Here is a 26,289-nt window from a genome sequence, read left to right on the forward strand (position 1 = left end):
TCCGGTCACACTTAGCTTCTTGCTAGTCTGTGAAATCACCCAGTGTGTTCCCACCTCAGGATATTTGCCATTTGCTATTCCTTCTGCCTGTAAGTTTTATCTCCCAGGTAGTCACATAATTGTTTTCGTAGTCCCATCAGGGGAGTTCAGATGCCTGCCTCTGAAGGATGTTGTCTTAGTCATTTAGTGCTGCTATAACAGACATACCACAAGTAGATGGCTTTAACAAAAAGAAATTTATTCTCTCACAGTCCGGTAAGCTTCAAGTCCAAATTCAGGGTGCCAGCTCCGAGAAGCCTTTTTCTTCTCTGTTGGCTCTGGTGGAAGATTCTTGTCATCAATCTTCCCTAGTCAGGAAGCTTCTCTGCACAGGAACCGCAGGTCCAAAGGATATGCTCTGCTCCTGGTGCTTCTTTGTTGGTGGTGTGAAGTCCCCAGCTCTCTGCTTGCTTCCTTTTCCTTATATCTCCTATAAGATAAAAGGTGGTACAGGCCACGCCCCAGGGAAACTCCCTTTACATTGAGTCAGGAATGTGAACTGCACAAAGATGTTATGTCCCACCCTAATCCTCTTTATCCACAGGCAGAGATTATGATTTATAACACATAGAAAAATCACAAAATGGAGGACAACCACACAATACTGGGAATCACAGCATAGCGAAGTTGACACATATTTTTGGGGGGGCACAATTCAATCCATGACAGATACCTTCTCTGACTACTCCCTTCAAAATCGGTCTCTCTTCCTTTCTCTCTCCTTCCCTCTCCCTCTCACACATACACACACACGTTTAACATAGACATTCATGTGCACCCATGCACATACTCACACATACACACATCTCATACATTCATACACACACTTTCACACACATGCAGTCACAAATATTCAAACATACTCTATCACCCTCATACACTCAGATGTCCACACACATTCACACACACTCAGACACACATACACCATCACACTTGCGGTCATACACTTACACACATACAATCAAACACTTACTCTCTCTCATTACCCTCTACCCCTTGTTGGTTCCCGTCAAGTCAGCTCCAACTCATGGTGATCTATGTGTAACAGAACAAAACCGTGCCCAGTCTGGCGCCAGCTTCTGACCACTTTCCTTCCTTTATTTTTCTTCTTCCTCACAATGACATCAGGTGTGTATCCTTTTGTTTGTTTATTTATTTTTCTAATGTGCCTCATTACAAAAGGAATCTTAACTATTTAATTTCCAACTAAATCTCCAAGAGCTGGATCAGTGTATGGCACATAGTAGATTCTTGACAAATATTATATATATATATGTGAAATATTGGTTAAGTGCTACAGCTGCTAACCAGAAGGTCAGCAGTTCAGTTCCACCAGGCGCTCCTTGGAAACTCTATGGGACAGTTCTACCATGTCCTATAGGGTTGCTATGAGTCAGAATCAACTCAACAGCAGAAGGTTTGATATATATATATATATATATATATATATATATAGAAGGGCCACACTGTGGGAGACCTTTCCAGATAAAGTGATGCTAGTGGAGTGGTAAAGGATGTGAAATAAGAGAGAAGTCAAATACAGAAGTAGAGGGAGCATGACCTTGAAAGACATGATTTACATTTTATCTCAAAGTTAATATAGAACCATTCAAGGCTTTTGAACAGAGAAGGGTTGTTCCGAGTACCTGGCAGTGTCATAGGAGCCATGGTGGCACAGTGGTTAAGCACTCGGCTGCTAACTGGAAGGTCACTGGTTTCAACCCCCCAGCTGCTCCATGGGAGAAAGATGTGGCAGTCCACTTCCTTGAAGAGTACAGCCTTGAAAACCCTATGTAACAGTTCTACACTGTTCCATAGGGTCACTCTGAATTAGAATTGGCTTGATGGCAATGGGTTTGGTTTTTGGGTTGAAAGTGCCATAGTGGGTGTTGGAAATTAAGTCTTGAACCATCCTAGAGGCATGGAAAGAGGTCTCAACTATTTGAACATATGAAAGCATACATGGGCCTCCATCTTTTCCTGCTGGGGAATGTGCCTAAGCATTGTTTTTGTTCTGCACATGTGACAGGTGACCCCACCATTTTACCTTAGACCCCATTATTGTCTCGTCACCCTTGTAGAATGCATTTCTTTGACAAGCAGGCCATGTGGGATCTTCCTCCCATCCATTCATTTCTTTCATGTTTTCAATCAATAGAAAGTTGAATTTCAAACCCTTTGAGAAATTTATTGGGATTCAATGACGCCTAAGGTCTTACAGCTGCCAAATAAAAGGGAAAATAAAAAATAGATGTCTTCTTCTTCTAGGCGTATACCAGATGTCTGTGTCAGAAGCAGCCGTCCCGGGGGAGGAAGTAGGAAGAGTGAAGGCTAAAGACCCAGACATTGGAGAAAATGGCTTAGTCACATACAATATTGTTGATGGAGACGGTATGGAATTGTTTGAAATCACAACAGACTATGAGACCCAGGAGGGCGTGGTGAAGCTGAAAAAGGTGAGTTAGGGTAAGGAGTCAGACCTGTCAGTAACCTTGTCTGCTCTACCAAGGGGATGCTGCAGGTGACAGGGAGCTAAAAGTTAAGAACTGGGTCTATGGTACCTGGCGGCTTATCTGGCTTTGCAGCAGAGCTCTGGTGAGGTAAGGGAATTGTACTCCTCTCTGTAACTGCACAGGGACCTGGCCAAAGGTGTCGACCAGGCCTGGCTGAGATTGCTGTTTAGTGCTTGTATGTTCTGCCATGGATTTCCCATGGGATGAAGGACAGCTAGATAAACCTGGATTTTTGGAAAAACAGCCCTGACTGTCTATGGAGTTCCCCCTTTAGCTCTGCCAAGCTGAGTCTGTTAATGTAAGCTACTCAGAGCTTTCCCCATCTCAAGCATTCAAGGCCTATTACATTGCTGGAACCTCTGTTCAACATAAACCATATCTTTGCATGCTTTTCTCTAAAATCTGAACCTGCGGAAATGACAATAAGAAACCTTCCTCCACAGGCAGCTAGACCGTCACTGTAAATGTGTTCCTGGATTTAATGCATCGCAAGGAAAAAAAAACAAAAAACAACAAAAAAAAGAGTTTCCTATTTGCTATTGTTTTGTTTTAACATTTTATAGAGACCAAAGTTTATTAGTGGTTATCAGGGATGTGAGGGAAGCAGAAAAAGGAAGCATTGTTTACGAAGCATTGACTTTCTGTTTATGGTGATGGAAATTCGGCAGAAGATATTGGCAATGGTTGCACATGATTAATGGAATTGATGTCACTAAATAGTAGTGAAAAACATTAAATTGACAAATGTTGTATTATATATGCGTATATTCTTACAACCATTAAAAAAAATTAACGTTTACTCAATACTGGCTATTGGCCAGGTACAGCCTGAGCCTCTTACAAATGTCCTCTAATTTATTTTTTTTATAAAGATTATATAAAATGGATTTTATTATCTCAATGGGCAATAATACCTCAACTGAGTTATGAGGAGATTGGGGCTCAGGCAGATTAAATAGTTTACTCAGTCACAGCCAGAGAGCTAACAATCCGCAGGCATGGAATTCAAACCTAGGGTGTTATGGAGCAACTTCTCTATCAAGACATTTCAGAAACAGCTGGGGCAGTAATGGTTTATAAAGGAGAGCCAGCTAGGATTCGCTTTCAAGTGGAGAAACAGTTATAGGATATTCGCGAAACGGCTTTCCCACCTGATTCGCCACTTGAGAAATCAACACCTCTCCATCATCAAAGTGTATGGAGCATTAAATCTGAATCGGATGATGGGATTACCTTGGTTTTAATCAAGCATTCATTTTCAACTTGGTTTTGTAGCATGAATATTAAGCTCCTTGGTGTGATGGAAAAGATTGGACTGTAACACTGATAAAATATTAATTTGAAGAATCAGTGAAGGGGCCAGGAGCTGGAGAGGAGGCTGAGGGTGAGGTGGAAGGAGGCAGGCCCTGGGAGGAACATTTCAGGGAGGGGAACGGAGAAATGTATTCTCGGAAGCTGACCTTTTAGACCGTTTTAAAGCTATGTTGCGTTTGGGAGAAATATTATGGGACATGGAACAGAGAGAAGGTCAGGGTGACACTGTTAGGAAAGAATAAAGAAAATGAAGGATATAGAGGTTGGGGTGAACTTTGGAGACTTAGAAAAGTCAACATTAGTGACAATGAATGGTCAGATGGAGGCAACCTGATCATGAACGGCGAGGGACTGGGTAGTTATTCCTTCTGGTTTCTCCTCAGGAAAAGTAGCTGTGAATCGTGTGTAGCATTGAGCTGTCAAAGTACCTCATTAATTAATATTACTATCCCTCCTGCTTGACATTGACATATGAGCATTGACACCAGCGACTCCTGCCTCCCCTCCTCTGCTGATGGCGTAATTAGGTAGTTGGTTATGCTAAGGTTGTCACTTGTTTTCAGTGCATTCAGGGCATAAACACACACTGTGTCTCTAAAATCCTGAAACATTTAAATCACTCCGTGGAACTCACACATCACAAATGAGCTGTCTGCATATGATTAGTTTGCACATTTCCCCCCTAATTCAGTGTGTTTATTCCAGGCGAAAGAATAATTCTCTGTAAAGCATTGATGTTTAGGTTTAAAGCAGGAGTAAGATGTTATTTCATTTGTAAAACATTGTAGCACAAAGTTCCAAACATGCCCCCCCAAAAATTGAGAGGTAAATTTAACAGAGGAAAGTGATGAATCCTTGTGGAAATCATTATATACAGCTTAATAGCAAAAGAGTATATAGTTATCGTGGAAGTATTTCTTACTTTTTAAAAACAGTCTTTAATATAATTTTTCCATTGATATGTTAATTCATTTACCTATTTTTCAAGCAAGAGTTGTCGAATACTTATTTATCAGGCAGGCCCTTTTTGAGGTCCTGGAAATCTGAAGTTGAAGAGACAGTCCTGGTCACAGGGTGATCTCTACTTAGTGGGACAATTAAGTGAAAAGAATGAAAATAGAGCAGGGTTTTTCAGCCTTGGCAGTACTGGCATTTCAGGCTGGATAATTCCTTATTGTATGGGGCTGATCTGTGCCCTCTACTTGCTAGATGACGGTAGCATGGACTCCTTCTTAGATGGGGCAATTCTTGAGCTGAATCTTGATGGATGAGTAGAGTTTTGCCAGATAAGTAAGGAGAAAAAGGGTAAATCAGCCAGAATAAATGAGCTCATGAAAGACTGGAATCAATGGAAATAGGACTCATTTAGGAAACTGCAGTGTGTTCAGTCTTGAGGGTGATGAGATGGCTGCCACCAGGCCAGCTGGGAACTGTTGTTGAAATTCAAGACAGAAATTACAAGGAATTGAGAAAAGTAGTAGTGGGATGGTAGTGAAGAAGAATAATTCATGAGATAATTAGGAAGTAACATCATTCATTTATTTCACATTTTAGTATACCAGGAATATGATGGTGAACAATATAGAGACAACCTGCCCTTGGGGTATTCAGACAATCTCTATGTGTTTAGCTGAAGAGGAACCAGCACAAAATTAATATAAGACTTTTAGGGGGCCTGTGAGTAGTAAGGAGCCCCGGAGGCACAGGGGTTAAGAGCATGGCTGTTAACCAAAAGGTCAGTACTTTGAATCTACCAGCCACTCCCTGGAAACCGTATGGGGCAGGTCTACTCTGTCCTGTAGGGTTGCTATGAGTAAGAATCGATTTGACAGCAATGGGATGGGGTTTGTGTGTGTGTGGGTGTGTGTGTGTGAGTCGTAATTGACTCCACAGCAATTCTTTTTGTTTGTTTTTTTTGCTAGACATGGAGAGAAAAATTCAGTCTGTTCACTACCATACCCTTGATCAAGTAGGATACCCACCTATTCCAGAGAAATCACTAGCAGCATACTCTCTGAACTATTTATTTTAACCAAATAAACTGTAAAGCAGTGTGAAAGCTCATTGGAGGGCATTTTAAAAGAAATATTCTGAAATTCCATATTTGAATGAAACAATTTCTATGTTTGATTATTTCCTTGTATTCTCTGTCCACCTGCATATAGATGTAGCCACATAACATTTCACAGGGTTGCCATCGTAGGGCGATCTGATTTGTCAACATAATGTCACATCATAAACATTTTACGTGCCGTTACATAAATACATAAACATTTTTAATGACTACATAACATCTTATCTTCTTGATGAACCATTATTTCCTTAATAAAATCTCACAGTTGGATTTTGTGTCTGGTGTGTACATTCCCCCTGATTAAACAGAGCCCTCTATTATATCTAACAAACATTATACATTTTTGAATATTGTTTGTTTTGTTTTTCTGTTGAGCTAACCGTTCAGGGAGAATTTTCAGAGGTGGGGTTAGTAAACTAGGGGGGGCATTAAGATCTTTATGACTTAGGCAGTGTATTGCCTCATTTAGCTTTATTTCAACTACAAGCAGTCCACAGGTTATGAAAGAGATCTATTCTGTGTCGTTAAGTTTTCAAGTTGAATTTGTAGGTAAGTCAGAACAGGTGCATACAGTTCTTATTTAGCCTTACTTTAGTGGTGTAATGGTTAAGAGCTACGGCGGCTAACCAAACGGTCGGCAGTTGGAATCCACCAGGCACTCCTTGGAAACCATATGGGGCAATTCTACTCTATCCTATAGGGTCGCTATCAGTTGGAATCGACTCCATGGCAATGTTTTTTTTTAGTGCAAGAGGAGTCCTGCTGACGCAGTGGCTAAGAGCTTGGCTGCTAATCAAAAGGCTGGCAGTTCAAATCCACCAGTTGCTCCTTGGAAACCCTATGGGGCAGTTCTACTCTGTCCTATAGGGTCACTATAAGTCAAAATCAAATAGCAACAGGTTTGATTAGTGAAAGAAAATGCTCAAAGCCTTTTAAATGATTTAGAAGCTGCATGTGTAGCAAGTGAAGGTGATGGTGACGAAGAATTCATTGTGAATAGAGGTTGATTCAATCCTTTCAAAGTGAGGGCGAGTTTATGTAGTGTTAAAGGGCAGGTGCGAGCTGTCCATAGTCAGCGTTGGTATCCCAGGGCCTGTCTGTACTCATAACATGGGTGTAAGTGGTCACACAGGAAACTACCTCAAATCATTTTTTGGAAGGAGGCGGGGAATAAATTGGAGGTAAATGTTTAAATGTTATCTATCCATCAGCCCTGCTCCCCACTCAGTCAAAATCATGGATGCGTGTGACCTCTCCCCCACTTGTCTGTCAGTTTGTCGCACTGTGGGGTCTTGTGTGTTGCTGTGATGCTGCAAGCTATGCCACCAGTGTTCATATACCAATAGGGTCACCCATGGTGGACAGGTTTCAGCTGAGCTTCCAGACTAAGACCAGGAAGGAGGACCTGGCAGTCTACTTCTGAAAAAAAAATTGGCCAGTAAAAACCTTATGAATAGCACCAGGACACTGTCTGATATAGGGCCAGATTATGAGCCCCTCAGGTTGGAACGCACTCAAAAGGTGACTGGGTAAGAGCTGCCTCCTCAAAGTAGAGTCAGCTTTAAGGAGGTGGATGGAGTCAAGCCTTCCAGACCTTCATTTGCTGATGTGGGACTACTCAAAATTGGAATAAACAGCTCCAAACATCCATTAATAATAGGAACATGAAATGTACAAAGTATGAATCTAGGAAAATTGGAAATCATCAAAAATGAAATGGAACACATAAATATTGATATCCTAGGAACAAGTGAGCTGAAATGGACTGGTATTGGCCATTCTGCATCAGAAAATCATATGGTTTACTATGCCAAAATGACAACTTGAAGAAGAATGGCGTCCTGTTCATCATCGTGAAGAACACGTCAGGATCTATCCTGAAGTACAACACTGGCAGTAATAGGATAATATCCATACCCCTGCAAGGAAAACCAGTTAGTTGAATATTACTCAAATTTGTGCACCAACCACTAAGGCCAAAGATGAAGAAATTGAAGATTTTTACGAACTTCTATAGTCTGAAATTGATCAAATATACAATCAAGATGCATTGATAATTACTGGTGATTGAAATGCCAAAGTTGGAAACAAAAGAATTGGTAGTTGGAAAATATGCTCTTGGTCATAGGAATGATGCTGGAGAGCAAATGATAGAACTTTACAAGACCAATGACTTCTTCATTGCGAATACCTTTTTTTAACAATGTAAACAGGACTATACACGTGGAATTTGTGACATGGAATGCACAGGAATCAAATCAACTACATCTGTGGAAAGAGATGGTGGAAAAGCTCAATTATCATCAGTCAGAACAAGGCCAGGTGCCCGCTGTGGAACAGACCATCAATTGCTCATATGCAAGTTAGAGTTGAAATAAAAAAAATAAGAACAAGTCTACAAGAGCTGAAGTATAACCTTGAGTATAAAAAAATTGAGTATATACCACCTGAATTTAGAGACCATCTCAAGAACAGATTTGACACATTGGACACTAATGACCAAAGACCAGACAAGTTGTGGGATGGCATCAAGGACATCATACAAGAAGAAAACAAAAGGTCATTAAAAAGACAAGAAAGAGAGAAAAGACCAAAATGGATTTCAGAAGAAACTCCAAAGCTTGCTCTTGAACTTAGAGTTGCAAAAGCAAAAGGAAGAAATGATAAAGTCAAAGAGCTGAACAGAAGATTTCAAAGGGCAGCTCAAGAAGACAAAGTAAAGTATTATAATGAAATGTGCAAAGACCTGGAATTAGAAAACCAAAAGTGAAGAATATGCTTGGCATTTTTCATGCTGAAAAACTGAAGGAAAAATTCAAGCCTCTAGTTGTAATATTGAAGAATTCTATTGGAAAAATACTAAACGTTGAAGGAAGCATCAAAAGAAAATGGAGGGAATACACAGAGTCACTGCACCAAAAAGAATTGGTCGATATTCAGCCATTTCAGGAGGTAGTGCATGATCAAGGACCAGTGATACTGAAGAAAGAGGTGCAAGCTACGGAAAGCGTTGGTGGAAAACAAGGTTCCAGGAATTGAGAAATACCAATTGAAATGCTTCAACAAACAGATGCAGCCCTGGAAGCGCTCACTCATCTATGCCAGGAAATTTGGAAGACAAGTACCTGGCCAACCGACTGTAGGAGATCCATATTTGTACCCATTCCAAAGAAAGGTGATCCAACAGAATGCAGAAATTATTCAACAATACCATTAACATCACACCCAAGTAAAATTTTGCTGACGATCATTCAAAAGTGGTTGCAGCAGAACATTGACAAGGAACTGCCAGAAAGTCAAGCTGGATTCAGCAGAGGATATGGAACAAGGAATATGACTGCTTATGTCAGATGGATCATGGCTGAAAGAAGAGAATACCAAAAAGATGTTTAACTATGTTTTATTGACTATGCAACGGTGCAGATAATAACAAATTATGGACAACATTGTCACAAATTAAAGTTCCAGAACACTTAACTGTGCTCATAAGGAACCTGAACATAGACCAAGAGGCAGTTGTTTGAACAGAACAAGGGATACTGCGTAGTTTAAAGTCAGGAAAGGTGTGCATCAGGGTTGTATCTTTTCACCACACTTATTCAGTCTGTATGCTGAGCAAATAATCTGACAAACTGGACTACATGAAGAAGAACTCATTGGAGGAAGACGCATTAACAACCTAGGATATATAAATGACACAACCTTGCTTCCTGAAATTTAATAGGACTTGGAGCACTTACTGATGAAGATCAAAGAGTGCAACCTTCAATATGGATTACACCTCAACATAAAGAAAACAAAAAATCCTCACAACTGGACCAATAAGCAACATTATGATAAACGGAGAATATACTGAAGCTGCGAAGGATTTCATTTTACTTGCATTCAAAATCAGCACCTGTCTTAGTTATCTAGTGCTGCTATAACAGAAATACCACAAGTGGATGGCTTTAACAAAGAGAAATTTATTTCCTCACGGTAAAGTAAGCTAAAAGTCCAAATTCAGGACGTCAGCTCCAGAGGAAGACATTCTCTCTCTGACGGCCTTCTCATCAGTGTTCCCTAGGACTAGGAGTTTCTGCACACAGGGACCCCAGGTCCAAAGGACACACTCTGCTCGCAGTGCTTTTTTCTTGGTGGTATGATGTCCCCCTCTCTCTGCTTGCTTCTCTCTTTTATATCTCAAGAGATTGCCTCAAGACACAGTCCAATCTCGTAGACAGAGTCCTGCCTCACTAACACAACTGCCGCCCATCCTCCCTCATTAACATCACAGAGGCAGGATTTACAACACATAGGAAGACCACACAATACCAGGAATCATGGCCCAGCCAAATTGATACACACATTTTGGGGGGGACATAATTCAATCCATGACAGCACCCATGGAAGCAGCAGTTGAGAAATCAAGCACTGTGTTGTGCAAATCTGCTGCAAAAGATCTCTTTAAAGTGTTAAAAAGCAAAGATGTCAGTATGAGGACTAAGGTGCGCCTGACCCAAGCCATGGTGTTTTCAGTCGCCTTGTATACATGTGAAAGCTGGACAGTGAATGAGGAAGACCAAAGAAGGATCAGTGCCTTTGAATTATGGTGTGACAAAGAATATTGAGTCTACCATGGAATGCCAGAAGAAGGAACAAATCTGTCTTGGAAGAAGTACAGTTAGAACGCTCATTGGAAACGAGGATGGCGAGACTTCATCTCACATATTTTGGACCTGTTATCAGGAGGGACCAGTCCCTGGAGAAGGACATCATGCTTGATAGAGTAAAGGATTATCAAAAAAGAGAAAGACCCTCAACCAGATGGATTGACACAGTGGCAGCAACAATGGGCTCAAGCATAACAATTGTAAGGATAACACAGGACCAGGCAGTGTTTCATTTTAGTGTACATAGGGTCGCTATGAGTCAGAACTGACTTGACGGCACCTAACAACATGTGATCACTTGGTGCAGTTTATCGTTGGCACTTGTTGTTAGTTGCCTTTGCGCCCTATCCAACTCATGGCACCTACACGTGTGCAGAGTAGAACTGTTCCATAAGGTTTTCAAGGCTGTGACCTTTCGGAAGCAGATTGCCAGGCCTGTCTCCCAAGGAGCCTCTGGGTGGATTTGAACTGCCAACTTTTTGGCAAGTAGTCAAGAGCTTTACCATTTGCTATACCCAGGGACTCATTTCCTTGGCATTAGGGAGGCAAAGATCATCTAGACTCAGTGGAGTCCTTTGTGATGCCCCCAGCCTAACAGGAAGTGAAATGAGGGGCTGAAAAAGGGGCGCTGAGGAGCTGCAGAATTCTCTCTGGTCAAGTTGAGGACTTTACAAGGTAGTAAGGTTTGAGCTGACCACCAGATGGCTTAGTAGAATCTCACCAAGCTGGGAAAGATCATTCCAGACAGACAAACATTGGCAAAGACCTAGAATTTCTGGCTTGGGATCAGGAACATATCAGAAGGAAACATGACTGTACTTGCCTGAGCACCAATGGGGCATTCCAGTGGGAATTTTGCTCTTAGGCTTATGGCTACATCAAGTTCAAATGTTCTGCTCTAGTGGCATCCACAGACTAGCTCAGATTGGAAAGTTGCTCCTTTTCCTGTTACAGGTTACCTGGTCTCAGAGCTGTTATATTCTAGGTTTTTGATCCTGTGTAATAATTGCAGAAACTCTTGAGAAATTGCAGCAATCTCAGGCCTTTAGCCTGTAAATATCACCCCCTTTTGCTGCTCAGTAACCCAGCCAAGGATAAAGGAGCTGGTGAGTTCCCGAACGATGGAGCGGCTGGGGAGAGATTTTGTTTTGGGAATAGGAAATACTCCCTGGCTCTGGGGAGATGGGAGTGGGAAGAGGATAGAAAAATTGTCAAGGGTTTTGAATACATTCAAGCTTCCTAAAGCTTGAATCATCCTTAGTTTGGAATTCTCTAGAAGTAGGTCAGAACTAAGTCCCATCATTATATCCCCATCTGAAATAAGTGTTTGCCAGGCAAGTTGAAACGACACCAGTGTGGCAGGCAGATGCTCGACTTAAAAGATCAAGTTCTTTCCGAATATTTGGTAGTTCAGCAGCAACCAGAGTGCTAATTAGAAAGTTCTGTTTCCTAGGCATTAGGGCTTGTTTCTCTGCTACAATTTTATTTTTCACTCTTTGCTGACTGTCTAAGGGTACCTCCTCACATTCAGAATTAGGAAATATTTGCCATCAATTTCCAAATAACTACAGTCATTCAAATACTACTTTTCAAGTTTTTTTTTTGTGTGTGTGTATTTGTGTAAACCCTGTCCTATTATACTTGTTTTGCTTTAAATGGACCTTGTTTATATATATATGCATTATTTTAATAAGGAAGCATTACTGTTCTCATTGTCTTATCACTTGCCATAAATGGAAAGTAACCTAAAATGAATACATTCGAAACAAAATAATGTCGTTGTATTCTAGCTAGAGACTTGTATCATTGTCTCTCAAAAGGGAGATTATCTGAAAGACATGCTAAAAATTAGCACTGTAGCGAGAAGTTCTATTTAATGTGTTCAGGATTAAAAGACTTAGGAAAGAAATAACTCTGTTGAAAAGTAAGTTCAGGTTATTTAATAATTACCCTGCTCATCAAAATTTCCCATAAGGCACCTCAAATCATATTATGAGCCACCGTCCCTAAATGCCTCAGACTTTGGGACATGGCTACAATATCAGATTTTGGGTGGGGGTGGGGGTGGAGGGGGAGCAGTTCCTTTGTTCTTATGGCTGAAATTCAATCGGTATTTTTATTACCAAGATTCCTACTACTTTATGGAATGGGCTACAGATTTATTTTTGTAGAGTCTCTCTTTGGCACCCAGTGGCTCTCTCTCTCTTTGGCAGCTTTTAATTTGGGCAACCTTCATGTTGCTCTGTAGAGTGAGGTTCTTTCTGAACACTGTGGCCCTCTGCATCTGTTATGCTCCTAGAATTACCCGCTAAGCACATTCCAGGTTTCAGCAATTTATTTGCCTGATTTTGTGGCCAAATGGCTCAGGTAATTGGATATTGAATAGACACCGATTTTTTGTCTTTGAGGAACTATTCACTGTGCGCTATAAAACATTCGGGTCTTTCACTTCCATTATTCTTTCAAAGCATTGGTTGTCAACCTTCTCTTCATTCTTGTCAGCCTGTAGACTTTGAAACCAAAAGAGCATACAGCTTGAAGGTAGAGGCTGCCAATGTACACATTGACCCGAAGTTCATCAGCAACGGGCCCTTCAAGGACACTGTGACGGTCAAGATCGCAGTAGAAGACGCCGATGAGCCCCCCATGTTCTTGGCTCCAAGTTACATCCATGAAGTCCAAGAAAATGCAGCTGCTGGCACTGTGGTGGGAAGAGTACATGCCAAAGACCCCGATGCTGCCAACAGCCCGATAAGGTACAGATTGATTTTAAGAGACTCCATGGGGAATTTTAGAGGCGAGAGTTTTTGGGAAAGCCCTGCAGGAATCACATCCCTCAATTACAAAAAGGGTTCAAGTTTATGAGGTTCAGTGGAAAGCAGATGGAATTGAGGTTTAGAAGACATGAGCTCTAGCGCATCTCTACCATGAACTTGTTGGATAGGCTTATTCATGCTGCATAATTTCTCTCTCAAGCAGATTCCCTAAGGAACACAAGGGGATATAAGCCTTGGCTGGACCTCTCTGACTCAGGGAACTGTAGTGAAGAATAAATAATAATTGCAAAAAATTATAGTAATTATGTTGAACAGCTTCCTATGCTTCAGTTTACTAGGCGTTTTAGACATTCAATCTAATTTTTCCCCTCAACTTTATTGCTAGAGGAATTATTATACCTTAAATTAAGGGGAGCTTGGGAGTGTGCAAGGCAAAGTGACTGACCCAGAGTGACAGAGCTGGTGAGCAGGAGGCTAGGAAAGCAAGATCTGTCCCTGTAACTGCTGCTGAGCACTTGCTAACCAAGTGCCAGACAAATTTAGGGTACATTTATTATTATGAATATACAATGGAATTCGACAGGACTGCCTTGTTTTTCCAGGTATTGCACGTTTGCCACCTTTGACAGGGGACCGTCTTACTACTTTTCAATTGCTCAGTTTAGTGGAAAATATTGGAGTTTTCCTTCTCTGACAAGTTTCTGCCTTACACAGGTGCTGGGTTTCTCAGATTTAACTGTCGTTTTGTAACCTAGTAAAGCAAGCTGGATAAGCAATGAGAACCCTGCCTGCCCCCCAATTTGAGTTGAAACTGATGAAGCTGATGGTGAAGATGAGAGGGAAGTGAGAAAGAGGCTGAAGAGACCTGAGTTATGGTTGCAAGACATTTATAGGGTGGAAGTTTCTAGTTGCCTGAAACCTGCCCTGAATGGAATTTTACTAGTTGCCATCAAGTCAGTTTCAACTCATGGTGACTCCATGTGTTTCAGAATGTAACTGTGCTGCATAAGGTTTTCAATGGCTATGATCTTTCAAAAGTAGACCTCCACGCCTTTTTTTCAGAGGCACCACTGAGTGGACTCGAACTGCCCAACTTTCAGTTAGCAGCTGAACAAGTTAGCTGTTTGTGCTAGATTCTATTCTAGCAGGCATTTATTTCTCCATGGTCACTGCCTTAATCCTTTTCTTGCCTGGATTCCATCATCTGCCTTCTCATGGTCTCCCTGCCTCTGATTTTCCACCTGCCCTATTATCATCAATCCTGCAGTCAGAGTGATCCTTTTAAAATGTAAGTCCAGCTATCACATCCTACCTAAGTTAAACAAACGAACAAAAAATCATTGTCATTTTTGTTTTTTATCCACCTAAATTTTTTTGTTGTTAGTTACTAATGATGCTGAGCTTCATTTTTGTGCTTATTTGCTTATTGGCCATTTGTATATCTTCTTCTAATAGTTTTACAGTATTAGTTTTTACATTTAGGTCTTTGATTCATTTTGAGTTAATTTTTTATGTGTGGTATGAGCTAGGGGTCCAACTTTATTCTTTTGCATGCTGATTTCCACTTGTCCCAGGACGATTTGTTGAAAAGATTATTCTTTCCCCAATGGTCTTAGCACCTTTGTTGAAAATCAGTTAACCATGGATGTGTGGGTTTAATTCTGAACTCTTCAGTTCTGTTCCATTGATCTATATGTCTATCGGTATGCCAGTATCACACAGTAATGATCACTATAGCTTTGTAGTAAGTTTTGAGAAAGTGTGAGTCCTTCAAATATTTTCTCATCGTCTATTTTTGTAAATAAAGTTTTATTGGAACACAGTCACAGCCATTTGTTACATATTGTCTATGGCTGCTTCCATGCTATGAGAATAGAAAGAGTTGAGTAGTTGCGACAGAGACCTCATGCAAAGCCTACAATATTTGCTATTTGATATCTGGCCCTTTTCAGAAGATACTTGCTATCCTCTGCTCTAGTTCATCACTGCATCTCCCCTTTTAACAGAGTACTCAGATGTTGTTGTTGTTGTTAGGTGCTGTCGAGTCAATTTTGACTCCATGTGACAGAGTAGAACTGTCCCATTGGGCTTTTCTAGGCTGTAATCTTTACAGGAGCAGATCACCAGGTCCTTCTCCAGTGGAGCCACTGGGTGGGTTTGGACTGCCAACGTTTCAGTTAGCAGCCAAGCACTAGATGCCTAATTAATATTTATTTCATGAATAAATGAAATAACCCCAGATTCTGCTTAGAAATTCAAGTTGACAGATTTTGAGTATAAAAAGTTAGAAACATGATAAAAGTGATGATTTCTCATTAATGCATTTATTCAACAAGACTTTGTTGAGCACACATTGGGGGTTCCCAATCTAACCTTAGGTACCTATAACTGAGTAAAGGGATCTGAGTATTAAAAGAAAATACCATGAACAGTAGAGTTTTCACTTTATACCAAAGAAAATGGTGGCAGAGCAGAAGGAAGTCCCAACTGTAAAGAGTTGTTCAGTTGCCTTTGGACCCTGGAAGATTGCCTCTTTTCTAAGAGAATTACCCTTTACTGTCTCAGTCCTGGACAATTTGTTACACTAAGTTATTTAAGTTAATCCTCACAGCTACCCTTAAAGGCTGTGACTGCTCTAGAATTGTGTAGATGGGAATACCGAGGCTTTGGGATAAAATGATTTCCTCAAAGTCACATGGCCAGTTGGTATTGGAGACTGGATTATAGCCCAGATCTGCTTGAATCCATTTTGAGCTTTTTACTGTAACCCAGCAGCCACTAATGAAAGGATTTCCTGGTAGAATTTGAGTACTTGTATTCTCTCTGTGTAGGAAAATGGGTTACATAACGACTGGGGACCATTTTAATACTTTTCAACTACTCAAAAATGTTCATAGTGTGAATTTTAAATGAGGCAGGTTTGGCCTAGAGTATCAAGGCACACTAGCAACTTTCGGAAGAGTGATGGTGTAAAGATACATCGAACAACCACTCATTTCCTCTGAACTACATTGCCTCCAAGGATCCGTATCTGCAATTAGTTATGTGGGTCAGCATTTCAATGGTAGCTGTTCTGTGCATATAGGCAATTTCCATGTCTCTAGGATTCTCAGTACTGCCCTTGAACCAAACCTCCTCACCCACTCAGATCCCTGTTCTTAGAACTGTCACTTCAATATGGAAGAACATCCAGAGCTTTTCATTCAATGAGCCTCTTATCCTCACTACCTCCTTTCCTGGTTGTTTCTCCTCACCTAGAAGGGAATATGTGTCCTTGAACATATGAGTCAGGCCTCACACTTTCATCCAAACTCTCAGCTGCCTTTTATAGATCTTCCTTAGACTCTGTGGCATTAGAGCTGTAACACTTTGGTTCACTATTTCCTTCCTGAAACCTTCTCTTCCTCTCCCTTCACTGGCAGTAACCTTTTTGTGCCTCAAACCAAAAACACCAAATCTATTACTGTCAATTCCAACTCATGGCAACCCCATGTGTGACAGAGTAGAACTGTTCCATAGGGCTCTCTTGCCTGTAATCTTTATGGAAGTAGGTTGCCAGGCCTTTCTTCCATGGGGCCACTGGGTGGGTTTAAATTGGCAACCTTTAGGTTAGCTGTCAAGTGCAGACATTAGCATACCTAGTGTTCTCACTATTTTTTTTTTTTTTTGTCTCTGTCTCTATCTAGATAGTGGGGACTCCCTAAGTCTCAGCCTTTTGACTTTAGCACTCCTCTCTCTATATCACTCCCATGACAAGGTCAAATTGCATTAATGCTTTAGGTTTTCTGCCTCCAACCTGATCTTTCTCCCCGACTCTCAGTATTTATTCTACTATCTGTTGTGCATCTCCATTCATTAATTTTCTCTGCATTGGCTCATTCATTCATTCAAAATAAATGTTATCTACTTGCTGTACCATACTTAAAAGAATAGGAAGGCTGCTTCCATCCTTGACTTTATGAAACCTATCATCCAGTCGAGTCTTTGTTCTGTTAGCATAGAGCATCATCCTAGTTGTATTCCAGTCTCTCCTTCATGCTATATTGACCTTCCTTATGTGTCTCTGAATATCTCCCTCTCTAAGACACTCAGTGTAAAAATTATCTGAGATTCTCCCAGTCTCCGACAGATATTCAAATATTCATCAAGTCCTTTTGGTGCTTTCTTCATCACATAGCTTCCCATTTCCCCTGCCACCATATACCTAAGTCCCTTATCAACTCCTGTCTTAAAAATTGCATCAGATCCTTACATTTCCTCTGCTCCTTCCTTTACTCTCTCTTCCTTGGACCAACCTGTCCACCCCACTGTATTATTCACCCTGATAGCCTGATTCCATTTATTTGTTCTTCTTCTCAAAAGCCTTCTGTGATTTCTCACTGGCTACAGGATAAAGTTCACACTCTGTAGATTGACATTTGAGAGTTTTCGTGATCATTTCTCAGAATGGAACAGCAGCAGCAGCAACAGCCACAGAAATAAAATAATAGCAGCTATTGTGTGTTTTCTCCTCTTCATGTGCCAGGCACTATGTTATGTCTTTCAAGCGTCTGTTCTTTCATTTAATTCTCACAGATAACCCCAAATTTGGCATTATTAATATTCAAATGTGAAAGATAAACAAACTGAAGTTCAGCGAGTTTAAGTGGCTTTTTCAATATCATTCAACTTCTATGTAATACAGCATGACCGTGTACCTAGGTATTTCCAGAACCAAAATCTGTGCCCTCAACTTTTACAGAATAATGCCTTGAATAGTCACTTGTCTTTCTTGGGTTTCCCTGTGATGTTAACTAGGTAGTAAACTCTCTGATGGCAGGAACACCATCTTTTATTATTTTTTGCCTCCTTTCCACATAGGGCTCTTTGCTCAGGGCTCAATTACTGAGCCCCTACTCCGACATTTAAGAGGTGTATGATTCTTTGTCCTCGTTTTCCTCACTGGGGAGGGGGACTCCTCATTCTGTCCCCACAGCATGCTGTGAAATCCAGTGAGATCAGAGTTGAGCCAGTTTTGTGTGCTATGAAGTGCTGTGTGGCTCACTGGGCAGTCCCTCACTCCTGGAAGGGACATGATCTGGAGCTGGAAGATCTGAGGTCTGAAATGGCTCCCAAGGAACCTGATGTGGACCATTTGCACATCCCACCATTTGTAAATCAAAGAGGTTAAACACCATGGTATCCGTGGTCTTTCCCACCTCTAATATTTTTTTTTTGAGTCTGCCACCCTCAATGAACACCTTCAGACATATGTATTCTGTAAATTCTATGAAAACACAGCTAAGCCCTCTAAGAACAGATAACCACTCAATTATGAAGCTCCACATGATACTAAGTGAACACGACCTATCTTTGATCTTCTTCTTTTCAGAATTAGTATATTTAAAACAAACAAACAAAAACCAAAGCCATTCACCGTTGAATCAATTCCAGTTCATGGCATCGTCATTGTAGGTCTGTGCTCCACAGGGTTTTCAATGGCTGTGACTTTTCTGAAGTAGATCACCATACTTTTCTTCCAGCACACCTCTGGGTGGGTTTGAAGTCCCAACCTTTCTGTTAGCAGCCCAGTGCTTAACCATTTCCACCACCCAGAAGTCAGTATGGTGGAGTGAGGCGGGAAAGGATTTTGGAGTTGAAGAGACCAGTAAAAGACAGGGATCCAATGCTCACCAATTCTCTGGGTACCTCGGATAAGTTATTTTACCTTTCTGCACCTCAGTATATACCATTCCTTTTTCCCATCTCCCTCCTCAGCTTGCCATAAATGCACTCCAAAAATATTCTGGAATTTTCTTTTGTTGCTATTAGAAGAAAACAAACAAACAAAAAAAGAAATCAAGCTTACTAATGGATAGGAGCAGCTCACACCTTGCAGCTCTGCAGTTTGGCACAGCCCCAGATCATTAGGGTGCAGGGAGAGAGATGTATAAACCAATTGTCAGCCTGCTCTGCATATTGTACCCTGGAATTCAGAACCCAGCTACCTGAAAACCCCTAAAATTACAGAGTATGTCCTCAAAATATAGTTAGTATGTTTCTTTCAATAAGAAGAAAACTGATTTTGGGGGCCATAAATGATCCTTGATGATAAATTTAGATAAACTTGAAACCATTTAACATTTCATATGCAAAAATCTGGCAAAGGTTTGATAAGTTTGTGACTTTCTGAGTATTTGGGAGCAAGATAAACCCACTTCTCAAATGCAACTTCATAAATATTCAGATGGTGGGTGATTGTAATAAATATGGAGAAATATGCAACTCTTATTATACTTCTCAATCAAATATGCTAAACAGTTATTTCATTCATTGTGCTGAATAAAGAATTCCAATGTGGTAAAATGAAGTTCGAAAACTAAATTTGATTAAAAAACAACAACAACAACAAAAAACCCTACCTCAAGTGATTCATTGAAAAGTTGCTTTAAATACAACATGGAGAAAATATTCAAATATTAAGCTGCTTCCAACGTCTTGGTCTAATTGCCTCATTTGCATTCTGCTTAGATATTCAATCGATCGTCATACTGACCTCGACAGGTTTTTCAATATTAATCCAGAGGATGGTTTTATTAAAACTACGAAACCTCTGGATAGAGAGGAAACCGCCTGGGTCAACATCTCCGTCTTTGCAACAGAAATCCGTAAGTATTCTCCTAAACATTTTGATTCTACTTCACCAAATATTATTCCTTCAAACTAGATAGACAGGCAGGCAGACAGATAGATAGGTAGATAGATGGATTGATAGATGACAGATATGAGGAGCCCTGGTGGTGTAGTGGTTAACTGTTCGGCTGCTAACCAAAAGATCAGCAGTTCAAATCTACCAGCTGCTCCTTGGAAACCTTATCGGGCCATTCTACTCTGTCCTATAGGGTCGCTCTGAGTTGGAATTGACTGGACAGCAATGGGGTTTTATAAATATAGTCCTGTAGTTATATGTGTATAACTATATATACATATACAGCGGAAACCTGTCAGAGAAGGATGCTGAAATATTTCCGGCTAAATAGAGAGCGATAGAAAAGTGGTGAATGCACCCTGTCAAAGGCAGAAAATTTATGAGACCCAGAAAAACAGGCTCTCACAGATTTCACTGGGAAGTGCCAGACAGGTGAGATAGATTTTTTTTTTCTTTAGTCAGTAAGCATATTTTTCAGGCCAAAATAATTATTTTTGGTTTTTTTTTTACTTACTTAGGAAGACATAGAGACAAACAGGGATGTTTTCATTTTCTTTGGCAGAACTGATTTGGCAAGACAGCTGATAACCCTCAGCAGTTCCAAACCCCGTGGCTGTCACAGAAGACTTCCCCACTCTGTCCTATCAGCCATCGCTCCTTTGGGTTAAACAGGGGGCAGCAGCATCCTTAGAACCAAGATTTGTGGGTTCTTGTTTATTTTCAGACTAGAGATTCTCAAACTTGATTGTGCATTGCAGTCTCATGGAGGGCTTGTCATCACACAGATTTCTGGGCCCCACCCCCGGAGCCTCTGATTTAGTAGGTCTCGGATGGGGACCAAGAATTTGTATCAAAGTTCCCAGATGATTCGGATGCTGCTGTGAACTGCTGCTACAGACTGTGCTCAGGGGGCAGGCTCCATTATGAGGCTTTAGAATTAAACCTCAGCTTCAGAATCAATAGAAGTGGAAAAACGGTTTAGTTCTTGTTTTTGTTAGCTGCTGTCAAGTCAGTCCCTGACTCATGAGGACCCCATGCACCATGAGATCAGACCATTGTGATCCATAGGGTTTTCACTGGCTGATTTTTGGAAGTAGCTTGCCAGCTGGTCTTAGTCTGGAAACTCTGATGAAACCTGTTCAGCATCATAGCAACAGACAAGCCTCCGCTGACAGATGGGCCGTGGGCACCCATGAGGTGCGTTGGCCAGGAATCAAACCTGGGTCTCTCACACGGAAGGCGAGAATTCTGCCACTGAAGCACCATTACCCCTGGTTTAGTGCTTACAGGTCAATACTTGCATTTATTCCAGGTTAGCCCCCTCACAACGGACCTAGCCCATTTCAGATTTTAGATTTTACCAACGCCTTTCCCTGTCCTGCTCAAATGGGTGGCTAGAGCTTCCACCTTTCCAAGGACCAATGGAAATTCCTCCGTGACATTGACTATCTGAATTCTCTCCTTCCAGACAACCGCCATCAGGAAGCCAAAGTCCCTGTGGCCATTAGGGTCCTTGATGTCAATGATAACGCTCCCAAGTTTGCAGCCCCTTATGAAGGCTTCATTTGCGAGAGCGATCAGACCAAGCCACTTTCCAACCAGGTAACACCTTCCTCCCTGGCTATGAGCAAGGCATTTGGAAACAGAGTTTATTTCTGAAAGCATCACCTGCAGGTATCTCCCAGTGTTCACAGGGGCCTCAGAGCCCTCGTTTTGCTCTGGAGCTATGTTTCTAATTAAAATTGGCTTTTTAGACAGCTAGGAATTTTTGAATAAATGATGTGCCAATATCAGCATGATTTATTCATGGGCCACCTTTCTCTTTCAGCCGATTGTTACAATTAGTGCAGATGACAAGGATGACACAGCCAATGGACCAAGATTTATCTTCAGCCTACCCCCTGAAATCATTCACAACCCAAATTTCACAGTCAGAGACAACAGAGGTTCGTACCAAGGTTCCTATGCATTCAGAGAAGTAGAAATGGAAAACGAATGGCTTTTACGTTGCAGAGCACACGCATTTTTACTAATCTTAATAATGCCTTCCTGTTGAACCACAAACAAGAAATAATGATGCCACCTCAATTTTGAACCATGGGCTTATTTGGTGCATATGAACAAGTGAGTCTAATTCTATTCCACATTTTTTTGTTGGCTTTGATATTCATGAAGCAGTGGGAAAACCAAGTGGGGAAGCTTACAGGGTCAATATGCAAACAAGTTCATTTATCTTTTTTTTTTTCTTTTTTAGAGGTTGATAAACCCTTGGGGAAGAGCATGACTCTATGAATATTGATATAAGTAAAGCATTAAAAGAGGTTAGCTCAACTTTGTAAGGCAAAGTAATCTTTCGGCTGGCCTCCCCTTCCAAGCACAGTTTTAGTGCAGTGTGGTTGGGGATAGAGCTTGATATCTAAAGGTGGTGGCAGAGTTGTTCCCTGAAGGGAGCAAATCAAAACATTGTTTGCGTGCTATAAACACCGCAAAATTGATTGTGACTTCTGCTTCTCATTTGGTTGGTCAAGGAGGCTCTAGACTTGCAGAGGGTTAGACACAGTTGTTCTTACGGTATAAGCCAGACTGATGAAGTCCTGTGATCAAATGGTGGCAGAACTAGGGACAAAAATGAGTTTCATGACTCCCAGCCAGAGTGTTTGGCTCTGCAGCTTACTTCTGAGTGGAACTGCTCTTGTAAATCTGGGACACTGCAGGTCAGTGAAAACAGGAGACAAATGCCATCATTTCACATGGAAATAAAAGGTAGTCCTTCTGAGTATGGATGTTTTCATTAACCCTGCTATCCATGAACTATGTTATAGGTTGATTGCTTTCCCAATGACTGAGGTCAGGCTCTTAGGATCTTAAGCTAACCCAACAAGTATTATTATTCCCGCCATCACTGTTGCAACTATCTTCTAGACCGTGATTAACAGTAGCTATGTTCAAACACCATGACAAGGTCCTTCCCATACTCAATCCAGCTAATTCTCTCAGCAACACTGTGAGATGAGAATGAGGTACAGAACCATTAAGTAACTTTCCCAAAGTCCCGCAGCCAAATAAGAGAGCTAGGTTTTAAACCCAGGCACTCAGAGGCCAGGGACTACAACCTTAGTCACTGCACCCTACTGGGTTGATGATCAAAACAAAGACGTGTTTGTTACCCATGCCACTTGGATGGAGGGAGATGAGATCTGACATACTTTTATTATTATTTCTTGAACTGATTTGGACATTCAATTATGAATCTTATAAATCAAGCATAAAGCAAATGAGACTGTGGATTCAGATGCCCTAGGTGCTATGACAAGGACTTTTTCTCCCAAGGCCTTGCTTTCTGCAGTGGAATTGTTCTTGAGAGCCTGGATATGAAGGAAGTTATATCAAAGATAACCAGGGTCCCCCGCATTTTAAAGGAACCCTACAAAATAACCCCTGATTCACTTTATAAATGATTCTCATCATTTTGGAACAGATGAAATTACTTGAAGTTCTTTAAGTTTGTATTTAAGTTTATATTTTAGCTAGGATTTTTCCTTTACCTGACGACTTTGGTTAATGTGTATGTATGAACACCTCAAGCCCCTTAAAGAGAGACATTTGCAGAGCACCAAGGTAGAGCCTTGGTGGTGCAATGGTTAAGAGCCATGGCTGCAAACCAAAAGGCCAGCAGTTTGAATCCACCAGCAGCTCCTTGGAAACCCTGTGGGGTAGTTCTACTGTGTCTGATAGGATTTCGAAGGAAAGGGTCTTTTTTTTTAAGGTAGGTGAGCAGTTTCCAGCTAGGCGCACATATACTGCTGGTAGTACCCGTGTGTAATATAGCAATTTCCTTTTCTAAAGGCATGGAGACCCAAATCAGGGAGATCCTGGCATATAGTGGACATTTCATAAATGTTTACTGAGCTGAATTGAGCAAGGTTTTCTCATAATGCTTTCTAAGATGTGTGCATATCTTTGAATTAGTGAGAATCCCTGCCTCCATTCTTGGAATTTCCTCAATTCCCAGATCAGTCGCAGATCCCACCCTGGGTTGATAAACTGCTGTATTGTTTCAGTCTAGGCTTTGTCTATTTTTGATGAAGAAGATTCTCAAACATTGTATTTCAGTGTGTATGTAGTTTTACCAATAGTCAGATGTTTTCCTCAGTTATCCAGAAAATACTGGTGTTCTTTGGTTGGAGGGATGCCTTCTGTACATTCCAGGGTGCTGCAAATGGTTAATGCGCTCAGCTGCTGAGAGGTTGAAGGTTCAAGTCCACCTGGAGGCACCTTGGAAGAAAGGCCTACTTCTGATCTACTTCCAAAAAGTCTGCCATTGAAAACCCTATCGAGCACAGTTCTGCTCTGATACACATGAGAATTGCCATGATTCGGAGTTGACGGCGTAGCAACTGGTTTGGTTTTGGTTTTTTATGCAACCACTTCTTTTTGTTGTTGTTGAGACTATAATAGCAAAACATACAGCAGCTCAACCATTTCTGTATATACAATTCAGTGACATTTTTACATTCTCTGAGTTGTGCAACCATTCTCACCCTCCTTTTCTGATTTGTTCCTCCTCCGTTAGTATAAACTCACTGCCCCTAAGCTTCCTGTCTAATCTTTTGTGTTGCTGTCGTCACTTTGATCCCTCATAGATAGTTCTTCAAGGAACATAATGCTTAAGGCAGACTTTTTTTTTTTTTTTAAACTAGTTAAGCTAAACTACTGTTTGGTTTTAAGAAGTGTTTAGGGGATATTTTTGGTTTAAGTTTTAAAGATTATCTCAGGGCAATAGTTTCAGGGATTCATCTAGCCCCCATTGTTCCAGAAAGTCTAGAGTCCATGAGTATTTAAAATCTGTTCTGCATTTTCCCCCTTTTGATCAAGACTCTTCTATAGAATCTTCTATAGATCACAATGTTCCGTAATGGTAGCTGGGCACCATCCAGTTCCTCTGGTCTCATGACAAAGGAGGCAGTTGTTCATGGAGGCAAGTAGCCACAAAGTCCATCTCCTCCTATTCCTGACTCTCCTCTATCCTCTATTGGCAACCACTTCTTTTTACTATCTGTTTTCTCAAATATTTGAGGTCAGATGCTTATCTGCATTTTGCTATCATCGCCCACTTGCATTTGAGGTCAAACTCTTGGGTATATGTCTGTCATGTTACACATCCTGCAAACAACAGACTTTTCTAGGCTTTTCTCACTGCGCCAGCTCTGCCTCTGCCTCCCGCCTTGTCTTTTTGGTTTGCATATATGCAATAGTATTTAGTTTCTGTTAACCTCTGAAAATATTATATGAAGACATATTTTTCTCTTGGGAGTAGTGCGTATTTTACTTTGTCACACTACTTCGGGGATGCCTTCTATATTTTCAAGGAGATTATATTACTGTGGGTAAGCCAGCTGACTGCACAATCCATCTCCCGCACCCCTCCCCTGTAAAAGACTAATCTAACTATTGAGTTACCACTTTTGCAGGGAATTGCTGCTTTTTAAGAAAAATGACTTTATTAGCTGTGGCAAACAGTTAATGAAAACCCCCATGCTTAGAGCTATTACAGAACCTTAAAGCAAATACAGTCCTATAATTATCATTTAATAAAGTTTCTGCTAGCTTCTAAAAGTAATTACATATTTGAAGTAATCTAAAAGGAATAATCACGTTCCACATCCTATTAATAGCCTACTGAGTTACCAAATTTCTCGGCTGAGACTGTTTTCCACAGAAAACATGAGATAATGGTTTATATCATGCTGAGTCAAAGCATCCAGTCTCTTTCTCTTTGAGTGTTTACTTCCATCATGCCATGTAAATAATCAGCATTGTGGTTGCCTAAACTCTGCTAAACTTTAAGCATCTTTAGCAATATAAGAGGGAAAATTATCTCAATACACACAAGCCTTTTGTTTCATTTTGTCTTGCTCCATTCTCCTGCCCAAGCTTCTCAGTGACTCAGCGGGCAGCAGGAAACCAGAATCCTGGATGACTCTTCAGCATTTCAATCCATTTTGGACTATTAATATCAGGAATGGTGCTCTTTGGGCAGATGAAGACCTGCCCTGTCCAGATTTTGAGATGCATTTACTTTGAAAGTATTGAACCTATGAAGTCTCTAAAAGCATAAGAACTGTGTAATGGATAAGAAGAGGGCAAAGAAAAAAAGAGTAACCCTCACCTCTCTGCATTGGTTTATAAAACCTTTCCGTGCTGTTGTTAGCCAAATTCCTCAAACAGCCCC

General features: G+C 40.9%; 1 protein-coding gene across 2 annotated transcripts in view; it reads left to right on the forward strand.

Annotated features, from left to right (window-relative positions):
* The window catches only part of CDH11 (cadherin 11), a 188,232-nt gene that overhangs the window by 142,462 nt on the left and 19,481 nt on the right, over positions 1 to 26,289 (forward strand). For both annotated transcript variants that reach the window (XM_003417081.4, XM_010596699.3), the window contains exons 7-11: positions 2,308 to 2,495; positions 13,095 to 13,348; positions 19,880 to 20,016; positions 21,526 to 21,659; positions 21,886 to 22,003. In XM_003417081.4, coding sequence (XP_003417129.2) covers positions 2,308 to 2,495; positions 13,095 to 13,348; positions 19,880 to 20,016; positions 21,526 to 21,659; positions 21,886 to 22,003 — 831 coding nt within the window. The remainder of the gene's footprint in view (positions 1 to 2,307; positions 2,496 to 13,094; positions 13,349 to 19,879; positions 20,017 to 21,525; positions 21,660 to 21,885; positions 22,004 to 26,289) is intronic.

The sequence above is a fragment of the Loxodonta africana genome, chromosome 21 (assembly GCF_030014295.1).
Source record: "Loxodonta africana isolate mLoxAfr1 chromosome 21, mLoxAfr1.hap2, whole genome shotgun sequence".
NCBI lineage: Eukaryota > Metazoa > Chordata > Mammalia > Proboscidea > Elephantidae > Loxodonta > Loxodonta africana.